We start from the raw sequence: 20,222 nt of genomic DNA on the forward strand, positions 1-20,222 counted from the left end.
ACGCACAGGCTCAGTGGCCATGGCTCACGGGGCCAGCCGCTCTGCGGCATGTGGGATCTTCCCGGACCGGGGCACGAACCCACGTCCCCTGCATCGGCAGGCGGACTCTCAACCACTGCGCCACCAGGGAAGCCCGAGATATTTTTAAAGATCAAAAAATTCGTGTAACTCTCTGTTAAAGTTATCTTTTTGTTATTGTGATGAAAAGGACTTGATATAATCTGTTTTGATCATTTAATTCTGGAAAAGAACCTAATTATTGAAGCAGAATCAAAATTTCAGTATGAAATACTTAAAAAAATCATTCCCTCAGAAATTTTCAAAGGATCTCTTCGAAAAATTAAGATCTGAACTAGGAAGAGAGTTTAGGCCATGGTTTTCAAACATTAGAGTCACCTGGAGGAAGTTTTAAAAATCCCTCTGCTCAGCCAGACCAATTCACCCTGAATCTCTGGGGTGAGACCCCAGTGTGTTTTTAGACCTCTCTCCAGCTGGCTCCATTGGGCAGCCAAGTCTTGAAAACTATCGGTTTGAGACAAATATATAACAATGTAATTGTTATATATTTATCAGTTGACCCAAATTAAGAAAATATTTTAACTTTTATATTACCTATCCAGTGCTAGTTAGCAAAGTAATTACTATACACTGTAGCAGCCAGAGTAGTAATACAGTACAAGGATCTAAAACAAAACAAAGCCGAGCTAGAAAAAGGGTTGTTTTTGTGTATTTTTAATGACCATTTTAACAAATTATTTAGTAACATTAGGAACCACAGTTGCTATGAATTGTTCTAGTCTTGTTCTTAAGGAAGCAAATTAAAAATGCAAATATGTATTATTTCCGAAATTCTTTGCATTTGAGGACTTGTAATCATATTGCACAATTTCTCCTTTTGCATACACACTTTTCTGCTAGAAGAGGACATTGGAGAGGAAAATAATTATTAAAATGACTCCAAATGTACTGCGACAAAAAGATAGTCCTGGTAATCAGATGCATGATCCCTCAGCACCATCCCCTACCCCACCCCCGCCCATTATACAATCGTCCAATTGAGGATTCTTGGGGCAATTTAAAATTGTAACTACATAAACCTATATAAGATACATACAGACTTTTTACATTTTATTTATTCCTACAGAAAATAAGAAGAAGCAGAGTCCTATCAAAAGAATACGTCTCCCAGTGGTTGAATGTACTATGAAAAAAAATCAACAAAGAAAAACTAACAAAATAACTTAAAGTATACAACTGCTGTGAATTTCAAAGGTACGAAACTACAGAAAAAGTGAGTGCATTTTCTTTTATATTTTTCAACTGTCAATGGAAGTCTTAAAAGTTTGAGATTTAACAAACTCACGCAACCCTCGCCAAGGAGCAGAAAAAGGAAATAACCTTCTAAAAATACAAATGGATAAACATGGTCAGATTATTAAGTGCAAAAATCTTATGTTGCTCCCAATCATGAGCCTCCTGAAGACTTCAGAGCATAAAAATCACAGCACACGTGTTACCAGCCAACCACAGGGAAACTTTGTGTACTGTATATATTCTGTATTTTGTTACGTCTAGGAAGCCAGCAATTGAGATACCACCATGTGACAAAAATTGTGTCTCAGGATTCATAAAATATGGCACGTGCATATATCCTTCCAAAATGAGATATGGGGGAAGGAAGTATATTTATTCATTTGGGAAAGAGACACTAATCTTACTACTTAACATTTTGAATAATTTCCACAGTTAGTGTGGCAAATACAATGAAATGCCAGATATTTGAGAGTTTTTTTGTAGTTAAGCATTTTATTATCATTTTTCTTTACAGGAACAGGAATAACCTGAAGATGTCTTCAACCAAACTACCTAAAACAAAAGACCTCTTATATAAATTAGGCTCTAGTTTTGTAATAGATCAAAATACTGTATTGGTGAAAATAAATAGATAACAGAAAACAACACACTTGATTTCCATGTTTGCTATCAGACCCCACAAATACGTTTGACTTTATAATTCAGTATACTTGAAACACTGAAACACGACAGGCATGCACAAGTATGCCAATGCTAAGGATTCCAGATGATACTTGTTACAGTTTTTCTTAATAAAAGTGGGAACAACACATTGCTAGGTACACAGAAACATGATTTTGCACAAAAGAGCTAAACTGTTGCAAGAGGCAAGTGCTTCCTAATAGGTTTCTAGTGTAATATAACCGTGTGCTCTAAGTGTATGGTGTGTTCTACTACATAATGGAGAATTATGGGATTTTGTATTTTCCATCAAACCACAAAATCTGTTAAGTCAAAAAAAGAAAACAAGCAACGACCCCTCCCATAACATTAGGTGTACTGACAATCATATTCCCATGTATGACAGAAGAGTACTAATACATTTTTTTCTTTCTTTACTTCCTTTTATTAAGAACACTTCTTAGGGTTTTTTGGCATTTTACATTCAGTGTCCATTGGCTCCTTCTGAGAGTATCCGTGAAGGTTCGGTAAATTTTGCGGTGAACAAGTAAAAAAGGGCTGGTGTGGGTACCAGTGCCAAAAGGGGTAGATCTTGCTCGAGTTTATCCACTCTGGAAATGGAGATTATTCCATAGGCATGAAGTAACCAGTGGCTGAAGAGAACAATGAGTCTTTTCTTTCTGACCAGAAGATCATAGCAGTTCTACATAATTTTATAAAAGAAAGAAAAGAGAAATACAGATTATTGGGCTGAATTGGCTAGATAAGTTATTACATTTTACTGTAAAACATATTATTGTCACACAAAATCATAACCTCAGAATCACAGGGACCTAAGAAATCACCCAGTCTTGCTACTACACTTCACAGATGAGGAAACTGAGGCTTCCTACATTCAGCACTCAGCGGCAGCACCAAGACGGGAGCCCACGTCTCTAAGTTCTGGTCTACACTACCATTCGACCCTGGAAACACTACTGCTTCTTCTGAAAGATCTGAACTGGAAGGGGAACGCCACTTTATGTGCCTTCTTCCTGCCCTGATCCACAGCAGCTGAGTCTACCAGTGCGAAGGAGGAGGTACATACACCCAACTTCCTTAACTCCAGCATTCCTAGAGTCTGCTGCCTGGATACTTAGAAGGGAGCAGAAATGACATGTGACTACTCTGATTTCCCTTGTATCTTTAATACTGCTCTACAATATACAGAAATTGGAAGGACCAAATTATTATAAAAGTAATATCTAAATGTGCTAATGAACACACACTAAAATGTAATTTGCAACTGGTTACTTAGCAGCCTTCCCTCATTAAATGCTCATCGGCTCACCTAGAGCTTGACTGTCTTTTCCTGACTTGAATCCCTATTTCAGATTCATGTACAGAGTGCTAACTGAAGTACATGAATGTTTTATATATGGGGGATTCCCAGCAGCAGAGAAACAAATATGATTCAAGCTAATCGAACTTTCCATAGTAACTATGGATAATAAACAAAAATTCAAAACCTTCATTTTATTCAAATAGCCAATAATTCCCCCCCCCCACATTTCCCTAGAGTTGATAAAAGTGCCAAAACTAATTTGCTTATCTTTAATTATACTGCAAAGTTGATTAAAGATTACCAAGGAGAAATGGGAGTAGAACACAAACGGAAGCATCTGAAAAATCACCGTAAAAATACTGTCTAGTTCCTCTACTGCTAGTCTGCCTAAGTCACTATGATTTCTTTCTCATTCTTTCACTCATGTAACAGAAACAGGAGCTTCAAGAGCAACCACTCCAAAATAGTTAACAACTTTCTCTGGGGTGAACTTTTTTATGTTAAGAATTATAAGAGAGCACATATCAACTGTAGTGGGCGGTTGAAAACAGTGCATAGGCACTAGATTAGCAAGCATAGGATGGAAGAGTACTAAGACATGTTACACTTTTATTCCTTTAGAGTTTACTCTCTAAGGGTTCTAACAGTGGCCTTCCACTGAAATATTAAAAAGTAAGAGGCACAAAAAGGATATCTCAAGATAGGAACAGCATCGGAACTAATGTGAGCGTTAATAACATTTCCAAATCACCAAAGTATTACAGATATTAGAGGGCAAAAGTAGACATCCGTAATCAAGAAAATAAAATTAGGGACAAAACATAGAAGGGTATGGAATGTACACTGTAATTATTGACGACTGTTAGTGTTTACTGCAAAAAAAAAAAAAAAGGCTAGAATTAGTTCTATATAAAATAAAGCATTTTTATGTTTCCTTCAAAATAGTGTTAATAAGGTTCAACATTTCAATAATTATACATTTTCTATGTGGATAAACGATGTGAAATGAGTTTTTTCTCTAACAGTTTTTCTCTAACAAGCAAATATTGTCTAGTATACAACTTTTCATGAACTCATGAGCCAAAAGCCACTGAGTGGCATCGTTTAGCCAAGGTCAGCTGTAACATATCATATGCACTATTCTCCTATTCAGTTGTCAAATCTATAAAAAAAAAAAAGTCTTTAACAAAGGAAAAAAGATGTCCTACCTCTATTTCGGAAGCCGACATGTACACAGCCAGAGTAACCAAAGATAATACTAATATAATGTATGGGAAGGCATAGTCTGAAAGACAAACATTGGTATTATGCTGAAAATTAAATTTTCTGAATAAACCATCAAAAAATTCAAACAGTATAATTCTTTCCATAGACAAAAACCTTCTCAACCAGTCTTGGGAGAGAGTGAAGCCCTAATGCTCTAAGGCAGGGGTCAGCAAACTTTTTCTGTAAAGGGCCAGATAGTGAGTACTTTTGGCTTCGTGGGCCACGCAGTTTATGTCTCGGTCACCTAAGTCCGCAGTTGTAGTGGGAAAGCAGCCAGATCATACAGAAAATGGATGTGTCTGTGTTCCAGTAAAACTTACTTTATAAGTTTGTAAGCTATAACTTATTTATAAGTTATTCAGACAATAAAATTCAAATTTCATATAATTGTCACATGTCAAGAAATACTACTCTTCTTTTGATTTTTTTCCCCAACAGTTAAAAAATGTAAAACTATCATTGGCCCAGCTTTGAAGACGCCTGCCTGAAGGCTTCCACTGCTGTAGAGAATTAACTTCTCTCCTATGCGTCTCGCATGATACTAGTTATGTATCAAACTTGGGAGAACTGGCAAAATAATTACTCAATTTTCTCTGTTTTGTGGTCCAGATGGGGAACTTCAGTTGAGAAAGGCTATATATAAGAGTAATTCAGCTTTAATTAAAAGGTCATATACCAATAAACCTCAAAGGCTAAATGGATCATTCAGTGCTCTTAATGTCAAATTTCTAGACAGTTCTACTTCAAATACAGTACAGTAAAATAATACTTTAAGTGAAATTTTTTTCTTAAAAATACCACCTCTTAAAATGTTCTAAATTTATAGCTCACTAAAACAAATGGACAAATTGAGAAAGATACCTTGAATTATTTTTATACAATTATTTTAAAACGATTAACTTCAGTTACTAAAACTATTAATCATTCTACGATACAATGCAGTGGAACCTATCTGGAACATTTTCAAATGTTAATTAAGGATATGGCAGCCCGAATCTCTGAATTATCTATGCAGGTCTGATTCCAATTACTAAATAACTGACAATGATTAGGTCCTAACCAGCCATTCAAAAGAATCAAAATTAACTTATAAATAGCTAAACAATGTTGCCAATGATAGTAAGAACTGGTAGAGAAAGAACTGGTAGTAAAAAGGAGAAAGAGGAAATTTCCAACAAGCCCCAAACTTGTGGGGAGTAGAGGGAGGTTCTGGGCTCAAAGCAGGATTTAGAGTGATTCTTACTCTAGGGTCTAAAACAATGTAATATTTTGAGCAACTAGGTCTGGCTGGGGGTAGTGCCTGGAAATCTTCATTTTAGTTCTGCTGGTGGTTCAGAGGAAGATCACACTTAAAAACTGGCTTCAATAATACTTCCAAGCAGGTAAAAGCTTGTCACTGACATCTTCCTAATTACTCCAGTGTCTCTCTCCCTAGACCCTGGTATCTTGAGCTACCAGAAGCCTCTTGGTGCTCTACTTTGCTCAGACTTGCTATATTCCCTTGTCATGGACTAAATGTTTGTGACCCCACCCCCCAAATTCTTATGTTGAAATCCTAACACTCAAAGTGATGCTGTTAGTAGGTGGAGGGGCCTTTGGGGTGGATTAGGTCATGAGGGTGGAGCCCTCATGAATGGGATTTGTGCCCTTATAAAAGAAACCTCAAAGACCTCTTCCCTCTTCTGCTATGTGAGGACACTGAAAGAAGACAGCCATCAATGAACCAAGAAATGAGTCCTCACCAGACTCCAAATCTGCTGGTGCCTTTTTTCAACACCATAAAATTATGAGTTGGTATGATACCCTCTGTGACTAATCTCAGCTGATTGCACAAGTTTATACTTAGTGCAAATAAACAATAACTCCTTGATCCTCCTATGAATGTGCTTTGAGTGGAGGCTTGTTAACAAAACGATCCAAAGACTTTCAGTGTGGGAAAAGGCATTTTCCATATAGGCAGCTACAACATAGAAAGTAACACTGTCTGGCAGTCTCCTTAGGTTAACTTTCCAAACCTTTCCCTGCTTTCCACAGCTTTTCCCTTTTCCCCATTTCATAACCAAGAGGTTCTATACAATAGTACCAGTGGCAGTCTAGGACACAGGGATTTGAGGGCTGGCAATGCTTAAATCTTTAAGCCTAGTCAGCTCTCCCAAGCTTGTCTAGGATAAATGACTACCTGTGCTCTTTTGAATATTCCATGAATACCTAAAACTGAATTCACTTCTCACCAACCTATTTGCTTATTCTAACATTCATTATTCATACATTCACTAGTTACTAAGTCAGAAAGCTCCTTTATCGTATTCTCCTCCCACTTCCTCAACCCCTATATTTAATTAGTTACCTAGCTTAGTTAATTCTGTCTTTGAAATAGTTCTTCTTTCACAATGTTTCTCTGCTTTAGGTCAGACAGTCAGGCCCGGCTTATGGCTGTCATCTCTTAACTGATCCCCCAGGTTCTCTTCCCTGCCAATCCATCTTCCACACTGCTACCAAGTTATCTTTCTAAAATGCAAATCTAGTCATGTCACTCTTCCTCCTGAAATCCTTTTAAGAGCAGGTCTCTAGTCCCTAGAGCAAGAATAGCAACCTCAAATGCCTACAGAGGTCATCCAGGAGAATGACTGAAGTGGGCCAAGTCTAAGAAAATAGGAAACGGTAGGAGCTAGGAAAAACTAGATTTTCAAACACTCTGCAGGCCAAAAGAAACAATACATCTGTAAAACCAGAATATGAGGGATAACAGACTCCTGACTAGTCTCCAATTTCTTCTTCCCGTGGCCTTATCCTCAGCTCTACCCTCCTAACTTTGAATCAAATTCATTACTAAGCTACATTACTTGCACAGTGATGCCATCTTGCCCAGTTCCTTCAGGCCAGAAGCTTGCCCCCTGCACCCAGGCAGGCTCCATATAAAGATGGTATCCAACATCCTTGCAATGTTCAACATCACACGTTCAAAAAGTCCCTATGTTCTCTCAGCTACTTATAGCTTTCCTAGTAGTATATGAGCTCTTTAACACCAACTTTCTCTCATTCTTCTTTCGAGTCACAGATCAGTCTAAATGGTTGCTGAATAAATGAATGGATATATTAAAAATATATATTGAGGATTTTTTACTATATCTAAAAGTCTTTCATAAAGGAATTTAGAAAACTAAGACTTAATGGTAAACAGTATATATTATCATGAGTAATTTCCATCTATGACATGTAAAAACCATCTATTATATCAAGAGTAATTTCCATCTATTATATGTTTTTTAATTTATACTCAGGTTTTAAAAATCTTCCTATTGACGTTGTGAGCTTCAAATACAAAGTATTCTCTAAACAGAAATCAGTTTGGATAAAGAATGAGGATATGTTTTAGCAAAAATATATACTATGGTTTATTTTCAAGAATAAAAAACAGAAACCAAACTACAGAAAAAGGTCCACAATTATACTCTGAGAAAATATTGTTTATCACATATAGTAAATATATTTCATGGACTTTACCCAACGAACTTACATAAAAGGCCTCCACCAACTGCCTGAAGCACGGTTAAAATTGGGAAGAAGTAAAGTGCAGCATAAATACTTTTAAACCGATCAGATTTCCCCAACCCACAGGCAATCTTCTTTACCAGAAGAGGTCGGAGCAGCATCATTAATGCCAAGCAGAATGCATAATAGATAAATACAATGGTGTATCTGGAAAATAAAATAAAAAATTATAACATCAAAAATATGTTTTAAAATGTATTTTTATCATTGATCATTTTAAAATCAAAGATCCTGAAAAAGGCTTAAAAAGTCTATCCATCGAATATTCAGATTGGTGGAGGGTTCACCAAAAAGACTCTCATAATACCACTGCAAAGTGTATGCTGAGTCCTTTCCGGTAGACAGTTTGGAAATGTGTATCAAAAATCCTAAAATGTTTATATCCTTTAATTCAAAAATTGTACTTGTAGAAATTTATCAAAGGGAAACAATCGGGTATACACAAAAACCTGGTGAACAAGCATTTTTATTGAATCACACAATAAAGAAAACTCAGGAAGAAAATAAATATTCAACAATAGGAAGTTGGTTAAATTTTAGAGTACATTTATGCTGGAATACTATGCAGACATTAAAAATCCAGTGATGAAAGAAATGTTAACAACAAAAGCAACTGTGCCTCATACATTAAGTGACAAGAACAGGCTACAAAACGGCATGTGCATAGAATAACCTTAATATTCTTTAAAAAAGAATAAAAAAATAAAAATAAAAAGTGCAGCTGGAAAGACATTTTTAGCAGTGATCATCTTAAGAAATGGAATTACGGATTATTTTATTTGGGGTATGCCTTTTCTGTTTTCCAAATATCCTATAATGTAATTTTTACAACCAGAAAAAAAGTTGCAAAAAGATCTCTATCAGCAGACTATAGTTTCTAACTCCTTATTGTGAATATTTATATTTCTATGCACATAGTTCTAACTTCCTTTCCATGAGGATTTTCAAATTATTTTTTTTTTTTTTTTTTTTTTTTGTGGTATGCGGGCCTCTCACTGTTGTGGCCTCTCCGGTTGCAGAGCACAGGCTCCGGACGCGCAGGCTCAGCGGCCATGGCTCACAGACCTAGCCGCTCCGCGCATGTGGGATCCTCCTGAACCGGGGCACAAACCCGTGTCACCTGCATTGGCAGGCGGACTCTCAACCACTGCGCCACCAGGGAAGCCCTCAAATTATTTTCTTTTACTATCTTATACACAAACCCTCTCCCTTGCAGGGGGGAGTCAAGGGAAGCACGGGAGTTGTTTCAAATAACTGACCACATGCCTCTTCTCCACACAGCTTAATGATACCGGGTCGCTGTGCTCTCATGATGCTTTTAGGTCCAGCACTGTACCGTACTGCATTATTTCAAGCCTCTCTTCTTGGATGATGAGTTTTGTCTTCTTAGGCTACCTCTTACCAATATCAAAACAAAATAAAATCTGTCTATTCCTTCAGCTTGTAGTTCCTTAAGAGCTCCAAAAAGACTATTATTTTAATCAGAAGGAAACCATCATGTGCTACCTGTCCTAAAGAACGAGGAAACTAGCTTTTGGAAGGAGATACCTGTTTCCTGCCCCTGCTCTCCACCAGAAGACCTCACCCTCTACCTCCCCGCCCCCATCCATGCCCCTCATATGCACATAGGATAAATCTGACAAGCTAAAGCTAAGTTTTGTTACAACAGTAATTACTGCTCATTGTCAATAACTCAGAGTTTTAGTAAACATTACCTTTTGCAGTAAGTTTCTAATGATAGAAGCTTGCATGTTTTTCCATATCTTATCTAACTAATTTCCCCTCGAAACTATAATTATCAGTAAAAGTATTCTGATATTTTTCAATTTGTAAGGAATTTATATATACCAATGGAGAAGATATCCTCCACTAGTCAATGTAATAGTGTTCCAAAGGTTTCTGTTAATATTGCGCCATTACTTTTTGTTGACTTACAAAAGAAAAAAATCATTGACTTTGGTAGTCCTACAGCTTTCAGAAATGTTTAGCCCCAGTCTAGCCACATATGTAAGTTTAAATGGTTATGTAAAGTAACATGTATGAATTCAAATGCTAGTATTATAAAATCTTCTCATACTTTTAATAAAACATTGTTTTGTATAATTAGTAAAACAAGGCAGACAGTCCATTCCACAGTGACTATTGGTAAAGCTGCTAAGAAAAAAAAAATACCTACTTAATTCAAAGATGGTGAACAGATGGAAAATGTCCTAATCAATGAAGTTGTGTGATGAGTCTGACTGAGTGCTGTGACAAGGCTCTGAGGCTACACCCAACTCAGCAGGACAAGTGCTGTAATAAATTAGAAGTGGCTGTTATGACTGCAGAATGAGGGCTGCGAGTACCTATTTGCCATCTCTGTTCTCATATTTTTTGACTCTCCTACTACAGGATTTACAGATATTATAAAAAACACTATAGATGTGAAGAGCAGTAAATCAGTCTGATTTTGTTTTAAATAAGATGGTTATACATCTTATTTAAATATAATATCTGATTCAGTAATTAACTTCTCTATATAGGACCAGGTTAAGTTCTGCAAGTCCCCAGGACAATATGTGACAAGAGAATAATCAAAGCTGAGGGTTATAGCTCTATGAAATCAACAAAGAAGATAGTATCAGTCTTTTAGATACAATTTATATATATAACTATGTCTGGTTGTCTCTGTATATAAATAATTTGCAGGACTTAAAAGGTAGGCAAGTGGAAAAGATTTTTATAGCTCTATATTTGGATCTCGTTTTTTGTTTTGTTGTTGCTTTTTTTTTCTACTTTTTTTTGGATCTCGTTTTTTGCAAAGTATCTTTTTACATACGTGCATGTTTGTTTTTGATACTTAGTACTATTAAGAATTGCACAAAAAGTATGATTTTGTTGAGCATATTACATAATGGTAACTTGCTACAACTATGAGAATACAAATACTAGACTCTTCTATTATACATTTACTGAGAAAAACACATCAGAATGAACACTAATTCACAGAAATTCTAAAAACGTAGGCCAGTGTAATATTATACAGAATCTTATGAATTTGATATTTAAAAAAAAAAAAAAGAACATGAAGCCAAGCACTCTAATAATAATGCCAGCTACTTATACGTGCTTCCTGTATGTAAGGCATTTATTTAAGTCAACTTACAAGGTATCATTATTCCCATTTTTACCAACAGGAAAGCCGAGGTTAAGAGGCTCTTAACATGTTCAAGTTAACAGCTGACAGACCTGGGATTCAAACTCAAGCCTGTTTTTAGCTCCAAAGCCTATACTACTTCCTGTATGTCAGATATTGCTTCTCTGTTGTATAAGAAAAAGGTTTTCCTTATAATTCCCTTTTTAAGAAACAGATATAGCTTATTTTAGAAGTGCTCAGACATACTTCAACATCAACACAAAAATAGTTTCACTTCTATTATACTAAGATGTATTTCTATTTCCTCTTCTCAGACTATGTATCACATAAAAGAAGAAAATCATTTCTGTATATCTCCCCCAGTGCCTAGGAGCCATTTCGCAAGGCTCAATCTGCTTACATGAATGAAATCTATAATCATCATTTTTAAAAAAATGATCCTACGTCTAAATAAATACTTACAGTGGGTAGACAGCTTCATGAGTACAGTGCACTGTGGTAACATAATCTGGACTTGGGTTGTAAAGCATGGTGTACCAATCAGAAAGCATCAATACTCGACATGAATGGATATAAAGCACACCGACTGGATCGCTCACAAGTAAGGTGATGATAGCTGCCATAGTGCATTCAAATAATGCAGTGATGTGTTGGAAAAGGGCACTGGAACTAGTAAAACAAAAGAAGCACAATCACCAGAAAATTCTCAGCATGTTAAGTGGCTTTTAATAAAACCTGTGTATGCTTCAAAATATGTATTCTAAAAAGAAGTTTTAACTGATAAATCCTGAAACAAAAAAATCTTCTAAATAGGTAAGTAAAGCCAAGCACATATGAAAACTACTTGAGAAGGATTTAACCTTGTTTACTAAAAAGGGATAAATACTCATCCCAGATAACACTGTGCCAATATTGTCTAAATGTGTAGAAGAGCAGAAATTAGATCTACCTTTATCTTCAGTAACTCGCCAAATTATTAAAAATGTCTTGAAGTTATCTATGCATCATTTTCAATTATCTTAAACATTAAAAGTACATAAAAGATTATATGTAATACATATTAGTTATAAAATATAATAAACAATGTAAGCTCACCACCTAACCCAATAACTAAAACATTAACAACTCGTATCTACCTGTTCCTCCCCATTCCACATTCCTGTCTCTCCCCTAGAAATAACCATTATACTAAATGTTCTTTATCAGTTATTCTAAACAGTTTTTATTCCAACTGTATTTATACTTCAAAACCACTATTTAGTTTTGCTTATTTTTCAACATGATAAAGTGAGGTAAGCTTTCTGAGATTTTTCTTTCCACTCAAAATTACATTTCCAAGATTCATTCATGGTTTTGCTTATAGCTGAAGTTCAGTCGTTTTCATTGCTGTATAATATTCCATTGTGTGATCTTTCCATTATTTATCCATTCTGCTTCATTAGTAAAATGTATTGCAAATGTCTTCCTCTCAGTTTGTGGGTTGAATTTTCATTTTCTTTGTGATGTCTTTTTATGAATAGATGTTTTAAATTTTAATATAGTTGCCTTTATCAATTTTTAAATTTCTGGTTAGCAGATTCTCACACTAAGAAAAATATTATCCTATACTTTCTTCTAAAAGTTTTAAGGTTTTGCTTTTCATGTTTCAATCTTTAACTCAGAAGAGATTTCTGTGTCTAAGTTAGTATATAACTTTAGCTTTTCCCATTTGGATATCCAACTGTCCCAGCAACAGCATTTTCTTGAATAGTTACTCTGTTCTCCCCACTAAGTTGCCATGCCACTTCTGCCATATAAAGTCTCCTATATAACCGGCCTGTTTCTAGGTTCTCTATTTTGTTCCTGGGGTCCATTTATCTATCCCTGAGACAACAGAATATGACAATAATTCTTGATATTACATACATTCTTTTACTTTTTCAGTGGTCTTGGTCATTCTTGGGCCTTTGAACTTCCATATAAATTAGAGAATTAGCTTGTCAAGTTCCACAGTATAAATCCAATGTAGCTTAGCTACCTTGGTCTTGGCTACCTCACAGTACTGTGATTCTGTAAATGAAATATAGGGAGGTAATTGATTTTATATACTTAGCTTACAGCCAGCCTCTTCACTAAACTCTCATTATTTATGATTGCTTCTCTATAGATGCTTTTGAGTTTTCGATTTGAACAATGTTTCAGTTACCTATCACTGCACAGCAAACTACCCTAAAACTCAATGGCTTGAAACAACCACCAGTGATTATTTCTCACTGTTCTGTGGTTTGACTGGGCTCATCTGAAAGAATGAAAAACAAATTCACAGAATTGCTTCCTAGGAAGCAAAACACATCCCAAGCAGAATAAATAAAAAGAAATTCACATTATAATTAAGCTGAAGAATACCAAAGATAAAAGAGCAGCTGGTCAGCAGCCCCCATGTGCTCACAGCTGACAGCCAGCACCTACTCCAGCATATGAGTTACTCATTTTGAACACCACAGCCCAGTCCAGCCTCTAGGTGGGTGCATCCCAACCCAACATCACGTGGAACAGGAAGGACTACCCAGTTGCTATTGGCAGTTAACCTCTGGCCACCCTCCCAACCCTACTGCCTGGTTTGTCACTCTGGCCCCAGCTCAGGGTGGGTTTGCTTGTTTTCTGTAAAAGAGTTCTCGGAGATCCCCCCTTATTCCTGTGAGGCCAGCAATGTCTTAAACAGTATGTCTCTTCCAGACTTTAGTTATTTCATGCAGGAGGGTGACCTGGAGCTCCTAATTAGCCCATGGTGTTGGAAGCAGAACTCCTGTGCCATTTTACACAGATGAAGACACAAAATATGTAAGTAAACGTGTACACTTTCATATTATATAATCCAATCTTTTGCTTCCCTACAGAATTCATATTTTTAGAGGCAAAATCCCAACCTCATTATTTCTTGCCATGACTTTAGCAACCTTTTTACTGGCTTCCTCTTCTCATCATGCTCCCTTTCAATCCATCTGCAGTCAACTACGTAATCTTTACAAAATGGAATCTGCTTTTAAAACTCCTCTTATTAAACTACCTCAGTGGATCCCATCTGCCTTTCAGGAAAAATACTTCCTACCAGCCTTACCTCCCACACCTCCTGCCCTTACGAAATTACTTTGTTTCCTCACTGCTCCATTCATCTCAGCATGCTTCATGCTCCACCTGAAAACACGTCACCTACCTGGCAAATGGTGTATCCTTCAAGATCAGCTCTGGGGTTGTCCCCCAGGTCTTAGGAGTATTTCCTAAGACTCCCCCAGCCCCAAACCTCTTTATATCTTGGTCTCATTTAGTCCCTATTTCTCATAGCACCCTCAGCTCTCATTTCTTGGTTATGCTGTGCTCTTTCTTGGCTCTAGACTTTTGCACATCTTTTTCCTACTGTCTGACTCTTTCCTCAATTCCTCTCTCAAAAACTACTCATTTTTCAAAGTTCAACTTAAAGTCAGTTTTTTCTGTGACACCACCCTATTTTGAGAGGACAGAACTGACTTCTTCCCTCTTTAAGCTAGCCTTAAACCTCTGTACACACCTCTCCTATAGACCCTCACATACACTGTGATGGTTTGTCTACCTCATCCACTGGACTGTGAGCACCCACATCTTCATCATCTCTGAATCCCACAACCTAGCACAGCACCTGGCACATTGCAAACATCCCTAAAGACTGTTGCATGAATACATCTGGAAAGCTATAAATTACATAAAAACAAATTACAGAAGAAGCGCAGCTTCTGGCTTCATTACATAAAAACATGTAAGTTCTGCCTATCTCTGCCCTGGCCTCAAAGAAAAACAAATTTAATACTAAACTTTGGGGAAAGCAAGCAGGCCAGAAAGGGAAGTTCTGACTAGTGTCTAGCCCATGCATTCTCAATGGGCACTTTTTATATATAAAGCACATGTATACATACACTATATAAACCAATAAACAATATATCTGCAATATTAAAATTTTATGGGTAGGTGGAATTGGGGGAAAAAAGGTATCTAAAACGCTTCTTTAAGGAGGAAAGAATGAAAAAAATGTCGAGAAACATGAATCTAGCCTCAAACAGCTAGGCCTCTGCTTCCTTGATTTTAAGTGCAATGTCTCAGGAAAATGCAAGAGATAGTCCTTGTCTTCCTTGCTACCAATTTCCTAGGCAAAGCATAGATATGCAACCTCCTTTTTAAACCCACCTCCTTTCCTGCCTAAGCACTGATCACACCTCTGCTTTACCCCCAAACCAAGGCTCTACCCTCTGCTCTAAAATTCTCTCTCAAAACATATCTGATGTTTTAGTTCAAATGCATTTGGTGAGGTACATCCATTAAACCCACCTCTTCTCCACTCTGGGCTGAGAAGTTCCAAATGGGCAGTTATTCTGTTTTAGCTCTGTTAATCACATCTCTTTTCTAGCCCTCATCTCTCATCATTCTATAACAGAAATTAAAAGCAGGATGAAAGCTGCTTTAAAAAATTTTTTTAATAGAGTCTTCTGAAAAAGTAATGAATGCTCTTCCAACGTAAATAATCACTGCGGACTTATTAGGTAGATCCAGAAAAGTACTGATTCTACTTCCACCTGACCTTCTCTTCACTTCCGTTCCTACCACTGGCCATCACTATTTCTTGGACAACAGCTTTCTAATATGTCTCACCACTAATCTGCCCTCCACAGAAGTTATCTTCCTAAAACATACATCCAAGATGCTGTTTCTCTAAACCCAAACCTTCACCAATAAATCATTCACTCGGCAAATACTAAGCGAGTATCTACCATGTGCCAGCGGCTGTGCTGGTCTCTGGAGATTTCATAGAGAACAACAGCGATGGCCACTGCCCTCATGGAGCCTATGGTCAGGGGTGGGAAATAACATTAAATGAGGAGACAAACATAACTACAGATTGTGTTGACTGCTAAATACAAAGCAAAAACAACAACAAAATGAGAGTGCTATTAAAAAAGAAAAATAACAGGTACAGACCTACATTAGATTGGGTCAGGGGAGGCCTCTCCGAGTAGGTGTAATTTAACCTGAGATCTGAAGGAAGAAAAGGCAGCTAGGTAAAAAGTTGCAGGGAGAAGAGAGTATTTCAGGTAGAGAAGAGTTTGGGGAAAGGGACAAGACTTAAAGCAGGAAAGATGCTGAGATGTCAGAGGAACCAACAGCCAGGATGGCTGAAATGTACTACAGTAGAATATGGTTCCTCATTCCCAGTGGGATGAGGTTCACAACATCACCAAAAACTTTCACATTCTGGCCTCAACCCCCTTTCCCACCTTCCTTTTTATCACCTTTCTCTCATATGCAATCCACACTTTGAACACCCAACTACTTCCATTCCCACTCACAAGAGATCACGTTTCATACCTCCCCGCCAGTGTTCATGCTGTTGCCTCTGCCTAAAATGTTCCTTTTTTGAAGTGTTTCGGATGCCACCAGGCACAATTTATCTCTTCCATTCTTTGTGATTCCAGAGCATTTTGTTTATAAAGCTTTTATATACTTTTTGTTATATACTTTTAAGACTGATTTGTATTATAATTAGTTATGTATACATTTGTCTTCTCTACAAGAGTATGACTATAAACCACATCAGTTATTTTTGTATCTCCTTCCCTGATCTTTTCAACATAAAACACAATGCTCAGTAAATTTTTTGGATTTGTTTTAGTATGAGTTTTCATAATTAGCTTGCAGCTATAGCATTTTAACTACATTATACTAGATTACTAGTATTAAGTTGCAAAGTATTTGTTTTAGAACAATAAACAGTTTGTAATCATAGCCAAGTCTTTGTAGAAAACCAATGAAGATAATTAAGAAATAAAAATATAACTAAAATACTCCCTCAGCATCACTCAGAGTGAAACAGACAAAGGATATTTCCCTTAATATTTACTGAGGCATGCCCTAGCATTAAGTTTCCTTGCCACAGTCAAAAGTAATCAGAAGATAAAGGAAAAACAAGTTTGTCACTTTTACAAAAACAGAAGTATAATTACTTGATAAGGTCTTCTAAATGATAGCTATTCCAACATCAGTCCACCCAGATACATTCATAGAAAGTGCTAACCTCTTTTTCCCTGAGTACCATTCAATGAAGAACCAATGTAAAACAAGAGGAAGCATAGCCATAAATCCAAGATAGAGCCAATCATAAAGTTCTGGAGACTCTGTGCAAGGCTGACAATACTTCTGTGCATTTGTTCTCTGTCCTCTTGGACACACCTATGATATATAAGAACAGTATTTTATATACAGTTATTATCCTAGAACATTAACACCTCCAAAAAATCATTCACTAAGACGTCACATTTCAGTTTAAACATCTGTTTACATGTGCATCTTTTAAAAATAAAAGATAAAGCGTAAGTAAAATAAAAAGCAATCTACATTGCATTTGCTATACCTGTATAAGGTTATTAAAGGACTCTATTAAGTTACTAAAATAGTTGACTAATATTACACGAAAAACCTAGTTATTAACACCATATAAAAATTGCAGAGAAATGCTCTGGAGTTGTAATGCTAAATTATTGTCCAAATCACTTTTCTATATTAATAAAAAGTAATTAGAAATTATTATAAAACTATCAAATTAGAAAACTTAGTAACTGTGACCGTCAAGATGTATTATAGATATATAATCAATATGACAACACAAATAAGGATTTTATTAATGCCTCCATATTCTTTTACAAGTTGAATACATTGAAGAAGTTATTCTACATGTGACAAGATTTCAGAAGCAAAAAGATTTTACAAATGAAATAACATACAAATGTTAAGACTTACCCCACATTCTCCATATATTTCAGTTGAGCCATTTTTAAATAACAGGGTCTTCCCACAATACAGTCCAAGGCATGCTGGTTGAATATCGACAGCTTTTTAAAAACAAATGCCAGTATAGTAACATCTTTTGTGATTATAAAAAATAAGGTAATAAGAGCTGAAACATTTGGCAGAAATATCTCAACACACTTTCAATTAAAAAATATGTATTAGACAAAAGTCTTGATACATTTATTTAAAGGTTTCCTTTTACACTGTGACATTACTGAAGGTTACATGGAACCTTATTGCTAATACTGTTCCTTAAGATTAAGGTCCTCAACCAGCAGAGCGGACTTTAAGCCCACAACTCAAAGCCTAACCTGGTACGTCTCCAGTGGCTCTAACAAGCCATTCCCCTTGATTAGATGGTCTAGCCTTTTGAATTTCCTTTTTTTTTTTTTTTTTAACTAGAGGACTAAGAGAGGATTTGCCCAGTCAGGACATTAAGTGCGAACATACACACAAAATCTATTATCACCTTCCTTCATGACAGAACACCCTTTAATACCAGAAAAGCAGAGAGGACATAAGTTCAGAATAAAGGGAAGGTCTTTAAAGTAAATACATTCACCTTACAAGAAGCTTGTAAATTATCCTAACTTTGGTCATTTTTGTAGAGGACAAGTGAAGATTTCATCAAGGCTGTCACTGGGCCTCTGACCAATACTTAGGAACCACTGCATTAGAATCAACCCTCTGATCTCAAGGCTTGGACGACATAAAAAGCAGCTCTTTTTAACCAAAAAACTCAGGGCCTACAGATTGTCTTTGACCTCATCTACAGGGAGAAACTATCGAACTAGTTTTTTTCATCAGTGACATCTGATTCCCTTCAATCATTGACTCATTCCTTCAGTAAACATGCATTAAGTGTCTGATTCCACTGGTGAAGGGCCCCTGAAGATTCACGGAGGAACATGACAGAGTCCCTACCCTCAAAGAACCTACAGCCTTGTGTGGAATAAATCCAAAACAACTGTGGCCAAATGTGAATTAACTTGGGAAATTATGCATTCTATGGCTATTCTTGAACAATCATTTCCCAAATTCTTCATGAATTCACAATCTAGAGACTGCCTGATCCACAATACTCTTTCTTCTTTCAAATTCAAGTAGACTTTTTTCTTTCTCCTTGTGCTTAAGAGAAAAATAGAAATGGCGCTGACTAAAATGCCTCAAGTTTAATATTTTCACTTTTATCAAATTTCTGACTTTTTAAAAAACCCATGGGCTTCTTTACCTTACTTGGCACTTATTTTTAAACCAGTTGTAATCACAATGTTCTAAACTAATAGACGGAAACGAGTTGTTTCAGATTTTTTGAGAAGGCAGAAGGTAAAGAATTGGAAACCTTCTATACCGGTTTTGCATCTAGCAGATGCATAGTAAATACATTTGAGTGTAAATATTCTAAAATTTCTCAAAATCCAAGGCCTGAAAACCGGTATGATAAACTGAACGCAACAGCTTACCGTCGACCAAAAACACCCTAGCTCCCACTGCACGCTCACTTTCCCCTTTGATTTCCTTTAGTAAAGGAGGTCTAGATTTTTTGCTTTTTTGCAACCGTCATGCCCCTTTGTGAAAGGCCCCCCAAACTTAACGTTTGATGCTGAAGCAGGACACAACCGTTAAGCAGCAATTAGCTTCTGCTTCCTTTCCTGTTTTCCTGCACTTACGCCCGCGCTTTAAATTGTCAAGTCAACTCTCAGGAATGTTAAACAAAGGGACCGAAACAAAGGGACTGAGGTGACATTCTGAACAAACAACAAAGGCCTGTCCTTTTCCCCCAGTACGCAGCCGGCGTCCCCTCTGCAGTCGGTCTCCTCGCTGCAGCTTGTCTGGAGCAGAGACTACCCCTATCCCACCTCGGCCCGGCCAAGAGCTGCTGGGAGCAAGGGACAAGGATTCGCCGCTATCCAGAGGCCACCCGCTGTGGCCAAGCCCAGAGCTGGGAGCGTAGGGAAGAAGCAGAGACTAGGATAAATGCTTCCCGGGACCTCGGCAATCACTCACCCATCGGCAGCTTGTAGGTTTCCTTGGCGAGGTTCCTGGATCAGCCGACCCGGCCGCAGCGCCCGGACATCCGGGCCAAAGCCGCCTCGACGGCTCCGCCTCCTGGTAACCCGG

General features: G+C 37.0%; 1 protein-coding gene across 2 annotated transcripts; it reads right to left on the reverse strand.

Moving 5' to 3' along the window:
* Positions 1–1,682: 1,682 nt before the first annotated feature.
* JKAMP (JNK1/MAPK8 associated membrane protein) lies at positions 1,683–20,180 on the reverse strand. 2 transcript variants are annotated; one of them, XM_065871525.1, is made up of 7 exons: positions 20,109–20,180; positions 18,051–18,124; positions 17,329–17,483; positions 11,715–11,921; positions 8,082–8,263; positions 4,507–4,583; positions 1,683–2,677 (listed from the first exon to the last, which is right to left on the reverse strand). In XM_065871525.1, exons 1-7 carry the CDS (start codon positions 20,110–20,112, stop codon positions 2,459–2,461), a joined length of 918 nt encoding a protein of 305 aa, XP_065727597.1. In that variant the 5' UTR covers positions 20,113–20,180; the 3' UTR covers positions 1,683–2,458. The 2 variants fall into 2 exon arrangements, with proteins under 2 accessions (XP_065727597.1, XP_065727596.1); XM_065871524.1 differs by having other exon boundaries at positions 18,051–18,142; positions 20,109–20,133.
* Between the last annotated feature and the right edge of the window lie 42 nt (positions 20,181–20,222).

This window comes from Phocoena phocoena, chromosome 2 (genome assembly GCF_963924675.1).
Source record: "Phocoena phocoena chromosome 2, mPhoPho1.1, whole genome shotgun sequence".
NCBI lineage: Eukaryota > Metazoa > Chordata > Mammalia > Artiodactyla > Phocoenidae > Phocoena > Phocoena phocoena.